The following is a 23,023-nucleotide window of genomic DNA, read 5'->3' as shown; positions in this document are numbered from 1 at the left end:
AAACTTCCTATGTGTAGATATTAAATTATCTCACTGATCTGATGTCAGCCACTCAGCTGAAGTTGTATATTGTGACTAAACTGTGGATGGATTTTAATTTAAATCTGCACAGACGTTTATGGCCAGCAGTGAATAAATCTGACTGATTTACTTGACAGATTGGCAAAGAGTTTGGTACAGACCTGGTTTTTAGGATGAAGTGAATCATTTTGTTGCTCATATTTGCAGTTGTGAGTGCAGTGTCTTCAACTATTGGATGGATTTCTTGCACAGTATTTTTTTTATTTTCTTACACAGTATTACATTCAGACTCATTGTGTCTTCGTCCAGATGAAGTCTTAGAACTTTAGTGATCCCCTTGCTTTACATCTAGTGCCATCTGCAGGTCAAAACTTTAATTTGCCTTTTACTTTATAACCAAATACTAATGGTGCCATTGCCAAACACCTGCAAAACTAATGACATCTAATGACACAATGGCCTCAGCTGTACTTTAAAACTCAGATGCTGGACATTGTATTCATTACACCTGCTAAGCATGTCCACTGTGGGCAGGTTAGCATGCTGATGGAAGCTGATGCTTGTCTACTTTATTACTGTTGGGTAAAAAGCAGATTTGGGATAGTAGATGTAGTGGTGTAGAAGTAAATATGAGCTTCACAGACATGGAATAGTCGTCTCAACTCAGGTGTTTCCAGTGATACTGATTAAGGTTCCATGTATTGCAGCAGATCCTTTTTCCAGTGAAGCAACATGGCATCACTGGCAACACCTGTGTTTACTATTTCATGTCCAAATGGCTGCTGTGGAAAAGCTCTATTTGTTAAACACTTATTTAGTTGCATTTCACCGCTACAATACAGGTAACATAATTACACAAAATACCTGACTTAATAACTTGGTTGCCGTTGTTGATAAGCTTGTCGACCCTTCACCTCTGACCTCCCCGGTCTGGAGAGACTCATCTGCTAAATGGCACAAAAAGATTAAATGGATATCACAATAATCGTTCAAATACTGTTGGAAAAAGCATAAAAGCAGCAGCTTCTTCTTTAACTGCCTCCAGCTAACACTCAACAGCACACAGTGCAAGCTTATAGGGCAAGCATGGCACCTCTGTAGCCACCAGGTGGGGCCTCCATTCACTACAGGTAAGCCCATATACAGTAAGCATGGTGCATTAAATAGGCAGACTGTATTTCTGCAGGAGGCTGAGCTAACCGTGTTCATCGTGATGATATTAGATGAAAGGCAGAGTGGATCTAGGTTACTGAGTAAGCACTTCTTTATGGGAGGCTTGTCATCTTCTATTAGAGAGTGTACGGACTCAAAACTGTGCCACAAATAGGCCATGTCCATTTAGGTAAGAGGAAGAAAGGGTTTGTCTACACAGAGGGCTTTCAAACTAAAGAATCAACAAACAAATCATTCAGATTTTGAATAATTAATAGAAAGTAAGTTCCTGGGTTCGTTTGAGGTCAGATCCACCCGGGCCCTACGTGCTGGCTGCCGAGTACAATGCTCTCCCCGTAACAATAACAATGCCGTCTGGCTGTGTTTCACTGTTAAGGCTCGCCAAACTCCCAACCCACCAGAGAGTCTGAAATGTGTCATAAGGACACACTACACCGCAGTCAGGTGGTGTGCCCACAGAATCACTGGAGCACAAACAAGATGGTGATAACCCGCCTACAGCCAACAGCCAAAAAAGGCCTTTGGACACTGGACCTACATGGGATAAGATTGCATGGTTGGTATCATGTCGTTCCGTGGCTCACCCTAGACGACATTGTCAAAGGTGTCAATTTAAGGGCTTGGTTTGCTCGTTCATGCATATTCATTAGTGTTACCTAATTATTCACCCAAAATATCAATAAAAACTTTGTTATATATTGCACAGATATGAAATGTTTGCATTTTTCAGCTGATATCTTGCTCTTCTCTGCTGTAAAGGTTGCACAGAATTTGTTTTTTAATCAAGCAAATTGCTTTTTGTTCTTCATCAGACCAGAGAAGTCAACCATCAGTCTGCGCATCAAGTCTGGTGACTGATGTCAACTTCAAAGTGTTTAAAGTTGCATTCGATGACAACACCCATCAGAGAATGAGGTTAGTATATTAGACTACAGGGGCGACCAGTAACCTTGCACGATTGGTGACATTGTTACCGGCCATCCCGGAGGAACTAGGACATCTCCTCAACCCTTCTGGCCGTTATTGAATCATGTAATTAAGGGCAGAATCCCTCAACAGGGTGGCCAGGTTGGTGTCACCGAGAGTATCACACACTTCCATCCGAGTGGGCAGGAAAAGTATGCACATGTTACACTTCTAGATGAAGACGTGCAAGTAGCTGCATAAAGTCAAGAATGGTGTTTTGCTTAATACACATCTCCTACATAATGGTTTATATATGTGTCCTTGAATGTGGAAAGCTTATTACTTAAGGGGGTGAAACACAAAGGTAGTCTCCCACTTTAACAATAATGCTCCCATGTTTCCCTGTTATTCCCTCTAAGCAAAAATTATTTCTTTTGTTGTGAACAGTGATACCTCCACATAATGAGGATGCCACATGCAACACTGACTGGAGAGCTTAAATAATTTAGAGCCTTGTTTCATCGGACACCAGCAACTTTAGACTTTGACGTATGGCTTACAGACTGGCCGTATGTGTAATTGATGAGATGATGAGTTGTACTCCGGCATTCAATAGAAGTTGCATTGAATAGAAGTTGCTAAAGCATGCCTCAAATCAGCAAAATAATGCAGGATAATCAAAGCTTTTGACACCACTTTTTTTCGTGGGGGGAAAAACATCATAACTTTTTCTTTTTGGATCCTTTTTTTATTCCTGTGAATAGCATTATGGAAAAATGTATCAACAAGCGCTTGTGCAATTCAAAATTGAGGTCACTTTTTTAAAACCTTGAGGTTAAAACCTAAATGGATTTGAAACACAAGGCATCGCAAAGGACTTGACACCATTTGGTGATTCCATGACAAAAGACCGTGTGTCTGCACCGAGACCCAATTTGGAGCGGCACCCTATTAAAGATTAAAAAGGGAGCATTCTTCCAACTAGGCTGGGCTGACATTTTGTTTACTTCCATGAAATTCTATCACCAAATGACACGGCAATATACTGATTACCTAATGCTCGCACATTTGGAAATTTTTCCAGCGAAGACACTGTTTTGATATTACAAAAATAGAAATAGATGCAAAGTGCAAATGTGACCTCTTAAAAGTGCAAAAGTCAACATCTTGTACTTTTCTCTACCTTTGTTAGAACAAGGCTTTTTGAGCTCCACTATGCAGAAGCACTATACACAATTGCAATTTATCAGTTGGATTATTTCAAAGGCCTCTTGGCTTTGTATGTAAAAGTCACCTGTCTGCTTTTCTGCGACCGTCTTAAAGGATCGTTTAAGATTTCAGAAGAAATATGTTTAATATACTTCTTTTGTTTTGTGCTCAGCCTGTGTGGATTGGCAGACTCCGCTCACTGTGACGTCTCTCAGCGGTCCCTAGTTATAGTTACCAGTCTCGGGTTCAGCACTCATGCACTATTCATTGGTGTATCACATCACTTCAGCCCAACTTCAGACCTGGACAAACGCAATTCTTTTCTGTACAACTTTACTTTGTAGACTTATTCTTACGGCTGTGTAAATGTCTTAAATGTTTGTGTAGTTTTGCTTCCACCTCAGAGGAAAAGAAAAAAAGGTAGCTGCTGTTTCCCTTGAAGGGAACACTCTTGGAAATACTCAGGAGGGAGACAAGACATCGTTTTCTTGTATGGTATGTATTTTAACATTCTTTTACTTCATCTGAGACATGGTCTAAGCAAAGACTAGATGTAACATCATGAAAAGTTTTGGGCATTTAGGTCTCAATGTTTTGCAGCATACTTGATAGACAGTTTCATCGGAAACCTTTGGAACTTTTCTGCTGATTAATATTTGTTCTGTTAAGTTGTTTAGCAAATGTTTTTCCTTTGGACTCTTCTTTGGACGTTCTAGCTTTTGTACTGTTTTGAACTGTATGATTTTCTTGGTTATTCTAAACTTTATAAAACTAAACTTCAATTCTCTTTCTGTGAAACTTGCAGCTCATAAGGGAGTTTCATTATTTCGCTCTTATTTTGTGCTGTTGGTTTTGACCAAGTTTCAAGCAACGTGACAAATGTTTAAAGTATATGGTGCATAGCTACGATGTGTGTTCACTTTTGTTTTCTGTTTTTGAGTATTACACACAACTCTGACAATGTTAAAAAACATTCAGTTAGGAAATAAGTGTCAGCCCTTTATGGATGGCTGTAGGTCGTCTGTGTACACCTTTGCCAGTCTTGGAAATAATTAGCCTGCATGATCACTTCAGAAAAACGATGAACATTTTTTAGATTTAAACTGTGCAAAGGGCACATTGCTGATTAATTATAGCAGATTAATTATTTTAAGTGTATTATTTTTCACAGAGCATGTGAAATGTATCCTCTTTAATTGATGTATTAAGGTCAGCTGATTTGAATAATTGAAAGCCCCTTTTGAAGGCTAAACCAGGGTGTGGCGGCACTCAAACACCCCCTCTTCGAATTATGGCATACATGCTTATGCTTTAGTTCTCTCACGACACTTTAAAATATGTTTCCTAACTTACATGTTTGAATAAATATGCATTAAATGTTTTAGACATTCTTAATAATTTAGCCATTTTCCATTCGCTCTTGGAATTGATAGCAGTTAGTTGTCGGCCTCTTTCTTCCTCCGAGACTTTGAAGAAGAGCGTGACGGTTTAGTCTGACAGGAGAAGCGTTGCTCTGACTGCAGAACGTGTATGGAAAATGAGATTAACATGCATAAACATTAAGTTTCTTTGGTTTTAAATTATGTTTAAATAATTGCATCTATACCAATGTTTTTCTCATAAAAGTGTGTAAAAGAAGTAATGCATCTTTTTTTTTTATTTCTTCCACAGAGCACACAGAGAATTGTCTTTTGAAACCATGAAGCGCAGTAAGCACCGCGGACACAAGGAGGACAAACACGGAGGTATCAGTAGCTTGGATGGATGACGGAAGATTAGGTCAATTAAGCTCAAGGAAATCCTGGCTGATATTACAAACTCCTATTGGCTTACAGCCTTGTCAAACTTCCAATTATCACGGAAAATACAAATGCAGCAGTTACTTAACTTTACGTACTTTGATCTTTGACCCTTTAAAAGGCATTACTACATTATTTCTGCTTTTGAATGTTACGTATGCACATTTTCACCTGTCATGCCATGTCACCAGGACTATTATGAAAAGATCCCAGGATGAATTTCAGAATAAAACACACACGTTTGAGCAAGTCACCCCTTTTAAGTACTTTTTAATTTTAGTGCAAGTCGTTGTCCTGATTCAGCGTGTTTCATATGATCTCCAGATGAGCCAGCTATTCTGGAGACAGAGAACCTGGATCGTCAGTTCATGGGAGGAGGCCCGGATCCCGACACCATCTCTCTGGCTTCAGTCACAGCAGTCACCACCAATGTATCAAATAAGAGGCAAGCGTTGTTTCTGCTGTGCATATGGCTGCCTTTTTAAAACATTTCTATTGTTATTGTTCAATAGAATTTTTCTAATGTCTGATACCTCATTGTCTGACAGATCAAAGCCAGACATAAAGATGGAGCCCAGTTCTGGAAGACCAGTAGATTATCAAGTAAGAGATATTTTACCCATTTTATTTATTTAGAAGATTACTTTGTGATACATAATCAGTTATAATATGTCAATTATTCGATTTCAGGTCAGTGTGACTGTGATTGAAGCCAGGCAGCTGGTGGGACTGAACATGGATCCAATGGTCTGTGTGGAGATCGGAGAGGATAAGAAGTACACCTCAATGAAGGAATCAACCAACTGCCCATACTACAACGAAGTCAGTTATTACAATATCATGTATCTATATTAACTTCTGTTTGGGAAAAAAGGCTCATTATGTATCATCATTAACACTTTTTCTCTCTCCAGTATTTTGTGTTCGACTTCCACATCCCTCCAGATGTTATGTTCGACAAAATCCTGAAGTTGTCCGTAAGTTTTGGCGACATAAAACTGATTCATACGATTCCTTGTTTGCTAAGGAAAGTGTATTTAATGTTGCAATGTTTATTTCCTTGAAACTTTTTAGGTCATTCACTCCAAAAATCTTCTGCGTAGCGGAACAATGGTTGGATCTTTTAAACTGGATGTTGGCACAATCTACTCCCAGCCTGGTAAAGAATCAGTAAAATATCAGATTCGTTATTATGAATTGATGATACTAATATTTCAGTGAATTTGTGAATTTCTTGTTTTGTCTTGCAGAACATCAGTTTTACCACAAGTGGGCTTTGTTGTCTGACCCTGATGACATTGCAGCGGGTTGCAAAGGCTACATTAAGTGTGATATTGCAGTTGTGGCCAAAGGAGACACTATGAAGACTCCACACAAGACCAGTGAATCAGATGAAGATGACATAGAGGGGTGACTAAAGTCTTATTGTACATGATTCTTCAGGAAATTCAGCTCATATGCTGGCATCTTGTTTTAACTGTGTCCCTTTTTCTGTTTTCAGGAATCTCTTGATACCAGAAGGGGTGCCCGCGGAGCGACAGTGGGCTCGTTATTATCTGAAGATATACAGAGCTGAAGGGCTTCCCAGAATGAACACCAGCATCATGGCCAACGTCAAAAAGGCCTTCATAGGAGAAAATAAAGACCTGGTCGATCCTTATGTTCAAGTACTATTTGCAGGGCAGAAGGTAAGTAATAGTACAGATCCCAAACAAAAAAATATAAATAACGCTGAGTTGATTAAAATATACATTGCAATGTGTGTTTACAGGGGAAGACATCAGTTCAAAAGAGCTGCTATGAGCCTATCTGGAACGAGCAAATTGTCTTCACCGAGATGTTTCCACCGCTGTGCAAGCGCATGAAGCTCCAGATCCGTGACTCAGACAAAGTGAATGATGTTGCTATCGGAACACACTTCCTGGACCTGCGGAAGATTTCCAACGATGGGGACAAAGGTATCTCTCCAAAAACTTTCTAGATTATTGAAACGTCGTTTTGACCTGGACAGAAGCTTTTTACAATACATTCTCCAGGTTAATTGTTTGAGCAATGTCTACCCAGTGGTGATCAATAAGCATACAGGTCCAGCAAATTATATTTTCTCTTTATCTTTAAGGCTTCCTCCCCACACTGGGACCTGCCTGGGTTAACATGTACGGTTCCACTCGTACTTACACCCTGATGGACGAGTACCAGGAGTTAAACGAAGGGCTCGGAGAGGGAGTGTCCTTCAGGGCGCGTCTGCTCATCAGCCTGGGTGTGGAGATCCTGGACCCCTCCTCGCCTGAGATCACCAGCTCCACAGAGGTGCAGCTGGAGGGAGTACCCAACATCTCAGAGGTGGGTCCCTGCTTGGATAGGCGGCCATGCCTGACAGGTCATGGTGCTGCGGTTATTGTGAATTATTAATTATCTTTATTTAATCCCCCTGGTGCATTATTAACGTGCTGTTTACAATAATGTGGCTTCTTACTGTTGGCGGACAATGTAAATTCAGTTGAGCACAGTCCTCAGGGATTCTGTTCTCGCTGTCCGACAGCTTGTATCACATGGTTGTCAGGACCACTGTGATACTTGATATGTCCTGAAAGAGAAACAGCTGTCAAATTTAGGTGCATTCAAGTGTCTTGTTTAGTGTCTTTAAGAGAAAAGTGAAGAAAGTGAGACGGTGTTCACCCACATTTGTTTATTTCACAGACTGCTACCGGGAAGATTGAAGAGTTTTTCCTCTTTGGGTCTTTTCTGGAGGCCACAATGATTGACAGAAAGATTGGTGATAAGCCCATCAACTTTGAGGTCACCATAGGTATTTCCCATTACTTTCCTAATGTCTCTCACTGTCTCATCCTGATGCTAAAACTGAATTTTTGGACACATTATCAGTGTAATTTTAGTAGTATTTCTTATATTTATTCTAGTTCCAACATGTCAACAAGTTGTTGTTTGTTTCAAGGCAGTTTTAGTAATAACATTACTTCAAGTTATTAACATTTTAGTCTTGTTGTTGCTGTAATTCATACGAATGAATTAAAGGTGCTGCAGATTTTAAGGGTGCAACTGGTAACGAAGACGCTTTGGGACAGGTTACTATGGAAACGAGATAGATGGGGTCGCGAAGCCGCAAACGAAGAGCAGGAAGGGGGGTGGTGACGATGAGGAAAGTGACCTGATCCACAACTCCAGTGAGGAGGAGATGGATGACGACGGAGACCTGACCTCTGTGGCGACTACTCCTCCCATGAAACCCGTCATCACTGACCGGTCAGAGCAAAAATATGATTATCATAGAGTGAACAGCATCATGAACATATCTCTAGAATCTTAACCAGTTGTTTTTTCTCCGTTTTGATGAAACATGTTCCTTATTTGTATCCTCAGAAACTACTTCCACCTGCCGTATTTCGAGAGGAAGCCGTGCATCTACATCAAAAGTTGGTGGCAGGACCAGAGAAGGAGGCTGTACAATGCCAACATCATAGACAACATCGCAGATAAACTGGCAAGTCATACACTTTACCGATAACTTGATGAACAAGAAGTTAGTATATGAGCCTAAACATCTTCCATCCATACAGGAGGATGGACTGAACGACGTGCAGGAGATCATCAAGACAGAGAAGGCCTATCCTGAGCGCAGACTGAGAGGTGTCCTTGAGGAACTCAGCCACGGCTGCAGGTCTGCAGCCACAGATTTAAAACTACACATCCTATACATTTTTAATGGTTAGTTTAATAGATGAATGCAGACTTTGACACTGACTGAGCTTGTACTTCTTTTAGTCAGTTCCTTGCACTGGCAAACAAGGACCAGAACCAGTCTGGCAGAACCAAACTTGACCGGGAGAGACTGAAGCTGTGCATGGCAGACGTGGTATGTGGAGGAGCTGTGTTTCTTTTTTTCATCTACTCGTTGATTGTTGAGTATTTGGACTGTCTTTGCTAAATGCTGTGTCGTTTCTGAGTTTAGGAGAACATCGGGCAGCAAGCTAAAGCCATGAGGTCACAGGTGAAGAAAAGCACGGTGAAAGACAAAATCAAGCTGTCTCAAAACTTCCTCACAAAGCTGCGCTTCCTGGCTGACGAAGTAAGATTGACGACATTGTGTCTAGATGATTTAGTTTGTTGTACGTGCTTGATTCATTGTTTTTTTTTTCTTACTGCAGCCTCAACACAGCGTTCCTGATGTTTTCATATGGATGATAAGTAACGGGAAGCGCATCGCGTACGCACGCGTTCCTTCCAAAGACATCCTTTTTTCCAACACAGAGGAGGAGACAGGAAAGGACTGTGGCAAAGTCAAGACACTCTTCCTGAGGGTGAGTTTGCACAATAGAAATCTGCCGTAATTTGAATGTTTCGTCATATTCCTTTAACATAACCATACAGTTTTGCCATGATTGGATAAAGTTTTTTCCCTCATGTACTAAAGATCCCTGGTAAGAAAGGTTTCGGGCCTGCTGGCTGGACAGTCCAGTCCAAGATCGAGATTTATCTGTGGCTGGGTCTGACTAAACAACGCAAAGACTACCTGAACGGCCTGCCCAATGGATTTGAGGAAAATAAGCTGTCCAAAGGACCTGGTCTGCCATGCTCACCTCCCATCAGCCTCACCTACATGAGTAAGAACATCAGCCAACCAAGACTTTGCTAATGCAATGATAGAGATATTTAGAATTTAGATCATTCTGATTTATCTGTCCACAGTGAAGCAGATCTTCCAGCTGAGGGTCCACATGTACCAAGCTCGCAGCCTGTTTGCTGCGGATAGCACAGGTCTGTCTGATCCCTTTGCGAGAGTCTTCTTCTCGACACAAAGCCAGGTCACTGAGGTGAGCAAAGGCTTTTCAGAGAGTCAAACTACAATAGGGTTAACAATTGTACGGCGGATCTTTATGAAATGTTTTGTTTTCCTTCCCAGGTGCTGGCAGAGACTCTGTGCCCGACATGGGACCAGCTGCTGGTCTTCGAGAACGTGGAGTTGTTCGGAGAGGCCACCGAACTGAGAGACGACCCTCCTATCATTGTCATCGAGATTTATGATCAAGACACAGTGGTGAGGGTTGTTTTGAAAAAAGAGACGCCTGTCTGTTTCCACTTGTATTAATGCGAGCAAACAGTCTGCCTTCGCTCAGCTTGAATTTCAAGATAGCAATCTCCCATCCTTATCGTCCTAATAATTTAAGAGTCTGCCTGTCTTCCACTTGAAATCTAAGACTAAACATGCACTTAATGAATCTAAAGCCAGTGTGTCATATGCCCTCAGTAATGTCTTTTACTATGCTTTTCTTTTAGTAAAATGGTTGATTTACAGGTATATTTGATATATACGTTATATTTGAAAGAATGCTTTTGCTGACTGTCGACTCTATATTTGCTCCTGGCAATAACACCGTTGTTTTGGATGACCCTTTGGATAAGTAGAGTGTGGATTCTGATGGCTTGATAAACCTATAGAAGCACTGCAATGTGTGCAGAGAGTATTGAAAGGCATGCAAGAGGAATACGATGTGTCCATAAGGATAGATGGACCCTCTTTTGATCATTTTATGCCTGTTGCATTCCTTTAAGTGACATTTTTGTGCTTTTTGTATGTGGCCAACGCAGAATTAAGACTCTTCATAACCACTAACTGCAAGAGAGATTAAATATTCTGTTTTTTGTTTTTTTTTAAAGTAAACATTCAGTGATCTTTTGAGGTTTTATTCATACACGTCTGTTTTGCAGTTCACTGGTTATTTTAGGTATGTTGCTTTTGCTTACTTTAATCTTCAATGCTTTTTTATGTAGTATGCCTTCAAACATGTGCATCTCAAGGCCATGTTTTCTTCCTGCTGATGGGACAGATAATTAATGATTACACCATAAGCGACCTTGTAATATGAACACTGACGGATTGGATATGGTAGGCAAAAAAAAAAAAAAAAAAAAAAAAAAAAAAAAAAAAGACCATTCTTTCAAATATTCAAACCAGAATTCACGCTTCATGGTGTGTGCATATTTAAGGTTTTCATTCATCGTTATGCTTCCAGGGTAAAGCTGACTTTATGGGCAGGACATTCGCCAAGCCTGTAGTGAAGATGGCGGACGAGCACTATGGTCCACCACGCTTCCCTCCCCAGCTGGAGTACTATCAGATCTACCGAGGGAACTGCACCGCTGGAGAAATGCTGGCAGCCTTTGAACTGCTGCAGGTTAGGCCGTTTGATACAGAGAGTCTTGTTTACGACACTAAAGTTGACAGATCATATTGAAATCGATTTCTCGTGTGGGTCTCTTAGATTGGCCCCAATGGGAAAGCTGACCTGCCTCCCATAGACGGTCCCACAGATTACGACCGAGGCCCTATCTTGCCTGTACCGCTGGGGATCAGACCAGTGCTCAGCAGATACAGGATTGAGGTGAAGACTTTGTTTTAGTTTGAACTCGATCAGTGTTAGTAAAATGTGTTTTGAGTAAGAAAAGGGAAGTAATACTGAACCTTCCCATCCATCAGGTTTTGTTCTGGGGCTTGAGGGACCTGAAGAGGGTGAATCTGGCTCAGGTGGATCGCCCTCGTGTGGACGTTGAATGCGCCGGAAGGGGAGTACAGTCTTCCCTCATCCCCAACTACAAGAAAAACCCCAACTTCAGCACTCTTGTCAAGTCTTTTGAAGTGGTACTTTATCATTTAAATTACTCCATGAATATTTAACGGCTCATATTTATATTCCTCGCACGTTAGAAAAGAAGCATCGAGTTTGCTGCTGACATTCAAAAACACTTTTCGTGTGTCAGGATTTGCCTGAGAATGAGTTGCTTCACCCGCCGCTGAACATCCGAGTGGTGGACTGCAGGGCTTTTGGGCGCTACACTCTGGTTGGCTCCAATGCTGTCACCAGCCTGCGGAAGTTCATCTACAGGCCGAATGACAAGCAGGCCAACAACTGGACCACTACAGGTATAAACTAAAACCTGGAGTAAATGTATGTTGTTGTACCTGTGAAATAACACTGTGTGTTCATCTTTTCAGAGGAAATTATTGTCGTCAGCATGGACTCTGATCGTGGTCATAAGAAGATGGAAACTGTGGTCAAACTAGACTCTGTAAGTTTCTTTTTTTTAATTTTATGTGACCTTTACTCAAAGAATTTGAGCCAGTTTGAATAATAATCCTTCCCTAAATGGCACGTTTAAACATCTTGACAAACATTTGTAAAAAAGTAAACAACAAATCTGATTGATTATGAAAATTATTTGACATTATGCAATCTGGTTTTCTACTCAGTGCTCCGATGCGGTGGTCAAGGTTGAGGTAAGCAAATTGCAATTTGATTTAATTTGCAATTGCTTCATCAAAATTTAAAGACTTTATGTTGTTGCAAGAAGCTCTAAAGCTTCACCGACAACGTGTTTCATGTGTCCTGTGTGAAAAAGGACGACGATGGAAAGGGGAAGAAGAAGAAGAGGAAGAAGGGCGATGAGATCGAAGAGGAGGAACTTGACGAGAGCATGTTGGACTGGTGGTCCAAGTATTTCGCCTCCATTGAAACTTTGACAGAGGTAAGTCACAGGAAAACAACACAGCCCATGACCCATAGTATCTTCCTTTTTGTCTTGATGAATCCTGTTTTTAAAAAATAACCTCTGCTCCTGCAGATGCTCAAGGCTCAAGAAGCTGCTTTCTCCGATTCGGAGGATAAAGATGAGATGGACATTGCAGATGGCGGAGGTAAAGCCAGATAACAAGAGCAGTGTTTTGATTACGTCATCCGTTTGAAAGTTTGATATCATCCAGCATGCGTCTGTGTCAGCGCTAAAGTATCGTCGTCTTGAAGTCGTGAAGTAGCGACTCTGTGTCTGTGTCACAAGGGTCGTAAAACAGAAGAAAACCACAACAGATGCTTCCTTCATTGTTTATGCATGTTCATCTTTGACGAGCTCACTAACTCTGTTGTTTTCTTCTACAGTGCAGTAGTGAACTTCTTAGATCCTCGTAGCTCAAGAGTGCCTCCATGTAGACGCTGACATGAATCCAAATTTCCACATGTGGGACAATCGCTTTCTCTCTCTCCCATATATGCATATCATTCATATGCTTGCCATGAAAGTTGTCAATGAGAAAAGATAAATACACACACAAGACAAGATGAGCATTTATCTCAGTTAATATACTCGACACACACATTTGATGCTGTGCTGTGCCGACCAGCCTGCACAGACTCAAATATTTATACTGTGACAAAATATATCAGACGTACAAATGTAGTATCTACTAGTGCATATTACGATGTCACTATGACTTGACTGTGGATGATAATGACAAGAACCAGTCAAGCTGATGAGACAGAGACTACACAGCTGCATTCCTGGAGGATCCTCTCAGGCCGCCAAGTATTCCCACTGAACTGTATACTTCAGTAGTATACAATTCAATGGCATACTTCCTGTAGGCACTAACAGATGGTTTCTGGCAACTTTCATGTGGAATTCATGTCTCGAGTGCTCTGCTCCTTCATCCCCCCGCTCTCCCTCTCTCTTCACTCCGTCCTCAACGCTAACCTGTACTCAGATATCAAACCCGATGACTTTCCTGTGAAAGGCACCAAGCGAGGAAAAGGGAAGAAGGACAAAAAGAAGTCAATAGATGCGTTTGAGAGGAGAAAGCCAAAGCTGGATGAGCTGAAGGTACCTGGAGCGGCGGCAACTATACATGATAAGGTGGTACAGGTTTGAAGTGTAACCTGGAGATGATCATTTCTCATCATTACTGTGTTCTCAAACAAGGTGTACCCAAAGGAACTGGAGAGTGAATTTGAAAACTTTGAGGACTGGCTGCACAGTTTCAACCTGTTCCGAGGGAAAGGAGGCGATGACGACGACCAAAATGTGTTGGATGAGGACAGAATTGTCGGAAGATTCAAAGTAAGAACCGAATGTTTGAATTCACTTGTCTGCATAAACATTTGCAGACTGCGTGGAATGCTTTACATGTTATGTAACGTGTTTTATGGTAATGTGTTTTTCTCAATATTTTTTTGTAACTGCCTCCTTTTTTAGGGCTCTATGTGCATGTACAAAGTGTCGGATGACATGCCCAGAGACATGAACGTGGACTCCAACATGGGAATGTTTCAGAACATTCCTCACAACGATCCCATCAATATTCTCGTCCGCATCTATGTGATCAGGGTAGGCTGATGTGTATTCCACTTTACTGCATTTTAATGAGATACTATGGTAGATATCTCAGTAGAAGCTTAAGTTATCCTCTTTTTTTTTTTGGTAGGCGACTGATCTGCACCCAGCTGACATTAATGGGAAAGCTGATCCATACATTGCAATCAGACTGGGAAAGAACGAGATCAAGGACAAAGAGAACTACATCTCAAAACAGCTGAACCCCTTGTTTGGCAAGTAAGTAGAAGAGTATCGTCGTTACTCACATGATCTAACAAGTTATTCCTATATCGTATTTAAAATATGTCCTCGTTTCTCATCAGATCCTTTGACGTGGAGGCCACATTCCCAATGGATTCCACACTCACCGTATCAATCTACGACTGGGACCTGGTGGGAACCGATGATCTGATTGGAGAAACCAAAATTGACCTTGAGAACCGTTTCTACAGCAAACACAGAGCCACATGTGGTATTACGAGTAACTACGCCATGTAAGATTCAAAGGCAGAACTCGAACTAGCAGTGTGTGGTAGATGGTAAACGACACATATATGTCACATAGCCTGTTTTATTTATATTACACAATGTAGAGTAATCGTAGATTCATAAACTGCGTTTAGTGTGACTGCTTTCGCTCTTGTCTGTAGCCATGGTTACAACGTGTGGCGAGACCCAATGAAACCGACCCAAATCCTGGCTAGGATGTGCAAGGAAGGCAAACTGGACGGGCCTCACTACGGCCCTCCAGGTAGAGTGAAGGTGGAGAATCGTGTCTTCATGGCACCGACTGAGATAGAGGATGAAAATGGTAAATGCTCATTTAAGTCATACCCTATTGTTTCTCACCATTGAATTCAACTCAACCACTTACAATAAAGCAACCGATATTTGCATGAATCTACTTCGGTACTAATTGCTCTGGAGCAGCAGTGAATTACATTAAATGTGATTCTAAACTAGTATTAACCCACTTGTATTGTTTGTGACCCTTTTCAGGTCTGAAGAAGCAGACCGATGAACATCTGGCTCTGACTGTGTTGAAGCACTGGAATGAAATCCCAAAGGTCGGCTGCAAACTTGTCCCGGAACACGTGGAAACCAGACCACTGCTCCACCCTGACAAACCAGGAATCGAACAAGTACGTCAATCAATCGTACTCTACCGAGCCAACTACACCTTTTAATGAACCTTTATGCTGTAAAGTTTTTGTTTGTATCCTTTTAAAGCTTTGTGTCCTTGTGTTCAATGGCTTCAGGGGAGAATTGAGATGTGGGTGGATATGTTCCCCAAAGACATGACTGCACCTGGCCCCGCACTTGACATTTCACCAAGGAAACCAAAGAAGTATGTTCTCTAGTCAAACCTGTCAATTTACAGCTTTTATATAGACTTTACAGAGCACTACCCAAAAGGTTTAAATAATTCCTTATTGATTAGTTCGTAATATATCTTATCACATTTCTTGTCCAGGTTTGAACTGAGGGTGATTGTCTGGAACACAGATGAGGTCGTCCTGGAGGATGATGATATCTTCACTGGGGAGAAATCGAGTGACATATTTGTGCGAGGGTAATCATAACTTTTTTAGGTTATTTCCTCCAGTTTGACCACAACAAAGAGAACAAACAGTTATTAAAAGGCCATGCTTGCTTTGTTAAAGACTGTGAATCTATCCTGCACCTTTGTTACTGTAACAGTTGGTTGAAGGGGCAGCAGGAGGACAAGCAGGACACAGACGTCCACTACCACTCCATCACTGGAGAGGGCAACTTCAACTGGCGCTTCGTCTACCCCTTCGACTACCTCATGGCTGAAGAGAAGATCGTCATCTCAAAAAAAGAGTCCATGTTTGCCTGGGATGAGACTGAATACAAGATCCCTGCTCGACTGAATCTGCAAGTGTGGGACGCTGACCATTTCTCTGCAGATGACTTCTTAGGTGCAGTGAAGGGATTCATCAGACCCTTTTTTTGTGAAGACATCGATCATGTGTCATGTATTAACTGCCTCTCATTCATTCCACCACGACCGTTCAGTTAAATAACGTCTCTTTATAGGTGCAATTGAGCTGGACCTGAACCGTTTTCCACGTGGTGCGAAGACCCCCAAGCAGTGCACCATCGAGATGGTGACAAATGAAGGAGACCTGCCCATGGTCTCCATCTTCAAACAGAAGAGGATCAAGGGCTGGTGGCCATTCGTGGCCAGAAATGAAGAGGATGAGTTTGAACTCACGGTGGGTCAACGTGAAAAGTAATAGGCAGAACAAAGAACTGGCTGAATGTATCAGGATTTGCACGATAGCTTAAAACATCTTTGTTGTTCTTTTAGGGAAAAGTGGAAGCAGAGCTGCATCTCCTGACAGGCGAGGAAGCAGAAAAAAGCCCAGCGGGTGAAGGACGCAACGAACCAGAGCCCCTGGAGAAACCCAAGTATGAAGGATGTTCTGTTAACATCCCGCCGACTGCATTTTTTATCACTGAACCACTTTTGTGATCTGTTTTTCTCCGTTACATTGTTCAGTTTATTCTGTGGCTTGGCTACTTTTCACCCTTGCTATAAAACACACAGACACACACACACACGTGCAAACATACATATTGTTCTGCTTCTGCAAGTCCAGCTTGACTTAAAAAAAAAAAAGAAGTGGTCTAATGCGAAACAGGCCTGAAGTAACAAAATAAATCATCTGATATATAAATCATAATAAATACATAAATAAATACAAAGATAAATCAGTCATGGAGAAAGAAAAAATCATAAAACAAGCTTAAACAATTCTAAAATGACATAAAATAATAACCAAAATAAGCAATTTCATGAAATGAGGAAAGAGATTTGAACATACTTACTTCAACCAAGATCTGGACTTATATCTACGATCTTCTTTCTTTACGTGGTAAGTTGCTGTTTCTTCATATCTTTTGTTTATTCCTACCTAGAATCATCTTTAAAGTGGAAACAGACAAATTTGCTTTAATTTATCATTATGAAGTGAATGTTGATTGCACTGTGTGATGCGTAGTAGAATAATGACACCATCTGAGTTTAGATTCCCTGTAAGCTTCCATGTATGCAACTCTGTTGGTTCGATTTACAAGACTTGTATATAACTTGCACTTTTCCTGCTAATGTTTTGTTCTAGTGTTAAGTGACTACTAAACCTGTTTGCGTGAAGACTTGTTTCTCCTGTGTTATTTGCAGCTAGAAGTCCGAAAACAGAAAGTGTTTAGTCTTTGCACAGCAGGATAAACAATTTAAATATTTTTTTACTTTTGCACCCGAGTGTTTCCAACATCTGGAGACACTGGGGCGCTTTAAAACTTGTCTGTTTCCACTTTAAGTTCTGAAAATACTGTAAATTGTATCTCTGTCTTGTCTCTGCCTCTGTGTCCGTCTCTATCTCAGTAATCACCATTTCAATTTAGTTTAGAAAGAGAGCAAAGTATATTACTGAACATCTGTGTCTTTTTATCTTTCCAGCCGCCCCGACACCAGCCTTCTGTGGTTCCTAACTCCCTTCAAAGCCATAAAACACTTAATCTGCAACCAGTACAAGTGGCTGGCCATCAAGATTGTCACTGCTCTCCTGCTGCTGGTCATGCTGGGTCTTTTCCTCTACAGCATGCCCGGTTACATGGTCAAGAAAATGCTGGGAGCTTGAGATGTTGCACAGACAGGTCTGCAGAAGGTTCCAGCAGTTTCACTAACCAGACAGCTTCTATCACTCTCTCCTCATTTCTTTCTGTCCACAGATTCTCTTCAGGCATATTTATTTAAGTAATCAGTGAGTTATTTTATGAGCCATAATAAAAACAGAACGATGGCAGAGTAAGATGCTTTGAGAATACTTTCAGAAAAGCATGTTCTCCTCAGCATTAGGTTATTTAATTGGATATTCATATTCATATCTCAGCTATCAGGCGACAAAAGAACATTTTGTTTCATATTTCGTTGAGTATCGAGCATTGTACAAGTTCAGTTTAGTGTTTAAAAGATTTGATGCGGCCCACTAGATCCACATTTCAACATACTGTATTACTGGAGATGATTGTGTTTATTTGAAGTAGTAGAAGTACTTTTCTTCTGTCTTATCTACCGATTGAAGTAGATTTTCTATTCTATTTTAGCTATAATACTCTATAATAGCAAGAATCTCTATAATAGCAAGTGCAGTGCTTTGAAGACATAGACAACTACTCCATCCATGTTCAGTCCTGGTTAATTCAGGGTGCATTTCACTTGTTCAAGAGCTCACGAAGAAACGCTACAAGCTGAACAAGCTGCACCAACTGAATGGAGCTACAGCAGAAGCTTGGAGTCAAATTATTTTTGAGCTACTTTTTTATTTTAAATATCATTTATTTTGGTTTATGTGAATGTTTATATTTGCATTTCCAAAATGGACAGAATGTGTGAATAAAACTGGGGAAAAAAAAGTGTGTGGAAATGAGAACGAGAGACCTGAGAAAAGATCTAACTGATCTTAAAGGTCCAGTGTGTAGGATTTAGTGGCATCTAGTGGTGCAAACCTGTCGCCTCACCCTGCCGTGGTAAAGGTGAAAGGCCCAATCTAGAGCCAGTGTTTAGTTTGTCTGCTCCGGGCTACTGTAGAAATATGGCAAACTTTAGGTCATGCTTAGGATTATACACTGATATTCAACCATATTCTGTAAATAGAGCCCCCTGAACCTTACACACTGGACCTTTTAATATCATACTTGCACATGCACATGTACACTGAAGGAGTTACTGCCTGACGCGACTTCATTGAAAGAGATGTGGGACAAAATCTGCTGTCCTCAAAGTTTGGCCAAAGCTAATATGAGACTTCAGCAATCTGAGCAGTCACATCAAGTGGGTGCGTTCCACAGTTTATATCTTTAGTATGACTTTCACTCTCCACTTTGGACAGATGGAACAGAGGGGGACTCGAACCTCTTGATGAACTACGGTCTCATATTAGTTTCAGCTTTGCTTTAGAGTTAGATTTTGTCCTCTATTTCTTACAGCAGAGTCACAATGAAGTGAACATTTTATGGCCAGTATGGACAAAAGGAATGATTCGCCATACGACCATTAACATACATAGTAATAGAGCTCAAAACACATGCCTCTATCTATCTTTGTGCGTTCTCCACATTCAACTGCTTTCTCCACACCAGTGATGATATTGATCACTGGTGTTGAGAAAGCAGGCTTCCCTCCCTCGGTTTATATCAGTACTTTACATGTAGGCATCTCCTCCACCTCTGTGTATGTTATTTATGTCATTCAATAATTCTGTTTGCGTTTCTGTGCTCCACCAGCCGCCCAGATGTTGCCCTCCTCTGGTTCCTCATCCCCTTCAAAGCTGCGAAACACCTGATTTGTGACCAGTACAGGTGGCTGACCATCAAGATTCTCTCTGCTCTCTTTCTGCTGGCCATCATAGCTCTCTTCATATACAACATGCCGGGTTACATGGTGAAGAAAATGTTGGGCGCCTGAGTTTAGAAAACCAGCGGATCGTAACTTTTTCAAACAGTGTGCGTTCATTCAGTAATAATTAGAATTGTTTTTGTGGACGTTTTGCAGATTACCATTTAACAAAATACCTGAATCATTATTAAAACAGCACTATTATAATATCATTACTAATAATAAATCTTGAGTGCATCCATTATTGGTTATTAATGTGTATAAATCTCAATGTATTGATACTGTTGTGATAACTAAGCGTTTTTTTCTTGTCTAATGAAATGGGGTTTACTTTACACCCATTCAATGTCCATTGCTACGAAAACACAATCATTGGTAGACATTAACAGTTTTATTGACAAATAAATTGAGCATTTTAGCATAGTTGGCTTGTATTGGAGTTCAGATTTGCTTGGTTGGACAATGTTTATGTGACTATGTATGATATTTCAAATTTGTGCATAAATTGACTTCTGAACCATCCATTTTCCCGGTTGTCCTGTCGTCTGTGTCTGTCCTTGTTTATATTATTTATTATATATTTATATTATTTATTATATATTATTTCATCAATAATTATGAGGCTTAAAAGCAAGCCTTAGTCCATTATGTTCTATGTATTTCAGCTCATAGAATCAAAAACTAATCGTCAAATTTTTTGAGAACTTTCCAAATAAAAGTACTAAAAAAACTACAACTGAAACAGTTACTTTAAATTTGATTAATTAGTTTAAATCACTGTCAAAATCAATTGATTTTAATTATTTTTTTAAAAGAATGCATCCAACTCATCCCAACCAAGGTGGGTGTTTCAGTAATCTAGTTATAAGATGACCACAGCCTGTATGGGTAGTATGTTGAGTTAGGTAAGGCCTGAGTTTTCCAGTGTTTTAAAGTGCAAAGCGACATGACCAGGCAACCGAAGCAACGTGATCACAGTGATCCGGTTCTGCACCGACCTACTTGAATGCCCTATGCGGACATATGTTACCTTCCAGTCCTCCAATGAACGATGCCCGGCTCTGCCACCCGTACGCTCAGGGCAAAGTTTTCCTACCAGAGTAGGGGCGTCCCTCTCTACCTTCAAAAAACTCCTGAAGACCTCCAGCTCTTCAGAGAACACCTCTTGTCCTAGCACTGCCAACAACTGGACATGCTAAATCTATTCCAGTTATTTAGTTACATCGCTGTCAAAAATGATTTTAACGATTTCAATAAGAATGCATCCGACCAATCCCAACCAAGTCTAATTTAAAGCCCTACAAAGATTAAAAGCAAACGTAAACCGAGTGTCCTCCTCTCAGTAGGTTGTCCTTAAAATGAGTAACTTTCAAACCTGTCTGAGAAGAAGGGATGAAATTTGTCCCTACTAGAGTAGCAAGAAACTTCGTCATGATCGATGACCAGCTAACCTCTTCTCCACGTTGCCTCTGTTGCCCGGTCGTGCTACTTCACAACATAGGAAAAATCAGGCCTTACCTGACTCAACATGCCACCCAACTCCTGGTTCTGCATATTGCAACTTGGTTTCTGTCGCCCTTCTGTCGCAGGTTGGGAAGCCCTTCTGACGGGCTTTTCGACCTGCACAGTGAAACCCTTTCAGATGCTCCAGATTGCCGCGGTGCGCCTTGTTTTCCAGTCAACCCAAAAGGTCACATGTTACCCCGCTGCTCAACGAGCTCCGCTGGCTATCTGTAGCAGCCCGCATTAAATTCACATCCCCAATGCTTGCCGTCAAAGTCTCCGGTAGTCTCCGGTTCTGCATTCACCTACTTCAATGCCCTTATGCAAGCAGAGGTTACCTCCTCCAATGACCGACGCATTTACGCTCAGTGCAATCCGAACTTTTCTCGTTCCCGTTGGTGGAACGTCTTACCAGTTCCTACCTGATCCTCTCTACCTTTGAAAACCTCCTGAGGACCTCCTCTCCAACACTACCAACAACTCGACATGATAAATCTATCTCCCTCTACAACTGTCACTACTATGCGAGTAGTAGTAGTACTTATTGCTACACTAACGTGTCCTTGTTGCTGTTGTTGTTGATGATTGCCAAGTTTCTAACACCCTGTTTGTCTCTGTGCTCCACCAGCCGTCCAGACATTGCCCTCCTCTGGTTCCTCATCCCCTTCAAAGCTGCGAAACACCTGATTTGTGACCAGTACAGGTGGCTGACCATCAAGATTCTCTCTGTTCTCTTCCTGCTGGCCATCATAGGTCTTTTCCTGTACAACATGCCGGGTTACATGGTGAAGAAAATGTTGGGCGCCTGAGGTATCCGCTGGATTTGACACTATTGTCACATAAAGAAATCATTTCATTTGTAGGTTGTCCTTGTGTTCTTGAAAGAGTTTTTTGCCACTTGACAAAAGACACCCTCAAGTTTTAGATGATCGGCTACAGTACGCAATAAGGCAAACTCATTAATCGCTAAAACCAATACTGCAATGTAGTGAGGTAAATTTGTTATTATTTCACAATGATGCTTAGTTTTATCTTGCTTAAATTATTATTACTATTATTATTATTATTATAGTTTTTTGAGGTTGTTGTGGTTGTTGCTGTTGGAAGGTAAGACTGTCACCTTTGTGCTGATTTATTGTGAACTCAGTGTGCAGTATTTGTCTGACTTGAATTTGTGAATAAAATGACAACTACAAACGTTTCTAATCTCGACATCATCTCTCCGGTCATCTGTTCACATACACGCCTACAAAGTAGAGTCTCCTGTTCTGCACACACTTACTTGAATGTCCTCATACAGGCATATGTTACGCTCCTCCAATGACCGACACCTGGCTCTGGCACCTGACACTCAGTACAGGGCAATTCAGACTTTTCTTGTCCGTTGGTGGAACGTCCTACCAGTTCCTACCAGATCGAAGGCGTCCCTGTCTACCTTTAAAAAACTCCTGAAGACCTCCAGCTCTTCAGAGAGGACCTCCACTCCAACACTACCAACAATTGGACATGATAAATCTATCCCACCTCTACAACTGTCATTCAAAACCATGCCTGTCTGTTGTAGTGTATGTATTTCAATCATTGAGAACTTCCCAAGTAAAAGTACTAAACAGTTACTTATTTACATCATTGTCAAAATAATAATAAGAACTAGGATCGATGATCAACTCACCTTCTCGGATCACGTTGCCCCAGTTGCCCAGTTGGACAGACATGTTGCACATGTTGCCAATTAATATTTGTCAACCAGTACAGGAACACAAAGTTCTTCACAGATCTAGCTTCCTTATTTAAATTGATGAATTTAACTTTCTTCATGGGGAGCAAG

The 23,023-nt window shown here is 41.0% G+C and overlaps 1 protein-coding gene across 1 annotated transcript; it reads left to right on the top strand.

The window, feature by feature from the left end:
* Positions 1-1,638: 1,638 nt before the first annotated feature.
* LOC104938731 (otoferlin) lies at positions 1,639-17,935 on the top strand. The gene is made up of 44 exons (XM_027274971.1): positions 1,639-1,750; positions 2,007-2,109; positions 3,697-3,804; positions 4,981-5,054; positions 5,433-5,553; positions 5,657-5,711; positions 5,799-5,930; positions 6,023-6,085; positions 6,183-6,267; positions 6,359-6,518; positions 6,610-6,796; positions 6,880-7,066; positions 7,228-7,451; positions 7,809-7,917; positions 8,195-8,372; positions 8,490-8,610; positions 8,687-8,787; positions 8,892-8,982; positions 9,079-9,195; positions 9,275-9,427; positions 9,541-9,730; positions 9,816-9,940; positions 10,030-10,164; positions 11,141-11,302; positions 11,390-11,509; positions 11,605-11,766; positions 11,886-12,048; positions 12,121-12,194; positions 12,376-12,402; positions 12,525-12,650; positions 12,747-12,819; positions 13,660-13,775; positions 13,875-14,012; positions 14,148-14,279; positions 14,377-14,504; positions 14,591-14,761; positions 14,918-15,078; positions 15,267-15,409; positions 15,527-15,615; positions 15,742-15,840; positions 15,969-16,210; positions 16,329-16,507; positions 16,603-16,703; positions 17,755-17,935. Exons 4-44 carry the CDS (start codon positions 5,009-5,011, stop codon positions 17,933-17,935), a joined length of 5,367 nt encoding a protein of 1,788 aa, XP_027130772.1. The 5' UTR covers positions 1,639-1,750; positions 2,007-2,109; positions 3,697-3,804; positions 4,981-5,008.
* Positions 17,936-23,023: the final 5,088 nt, after the last annotated feature.

The sequence above is a fragment of the Larimichthys crocea genome, chromosome XXIV, assembly GCF_000972845.2.
Source record: "Larimichthys crocea isolate SSNF chromosome XXIV, L_crocea_2.0, whole genome shotgun sequence".
Lineage (NCBI taxonomy): Eukaryota > Metazoa > Chordata > Actinopteri > Sciaenidae > Larimichthys > Larimichthys crocea.
The sequence above is the reverse complement of the archived record's forward strand: the minus strand, read 5'-3'. Positions and strand labels throughout refer to the sequence as shown.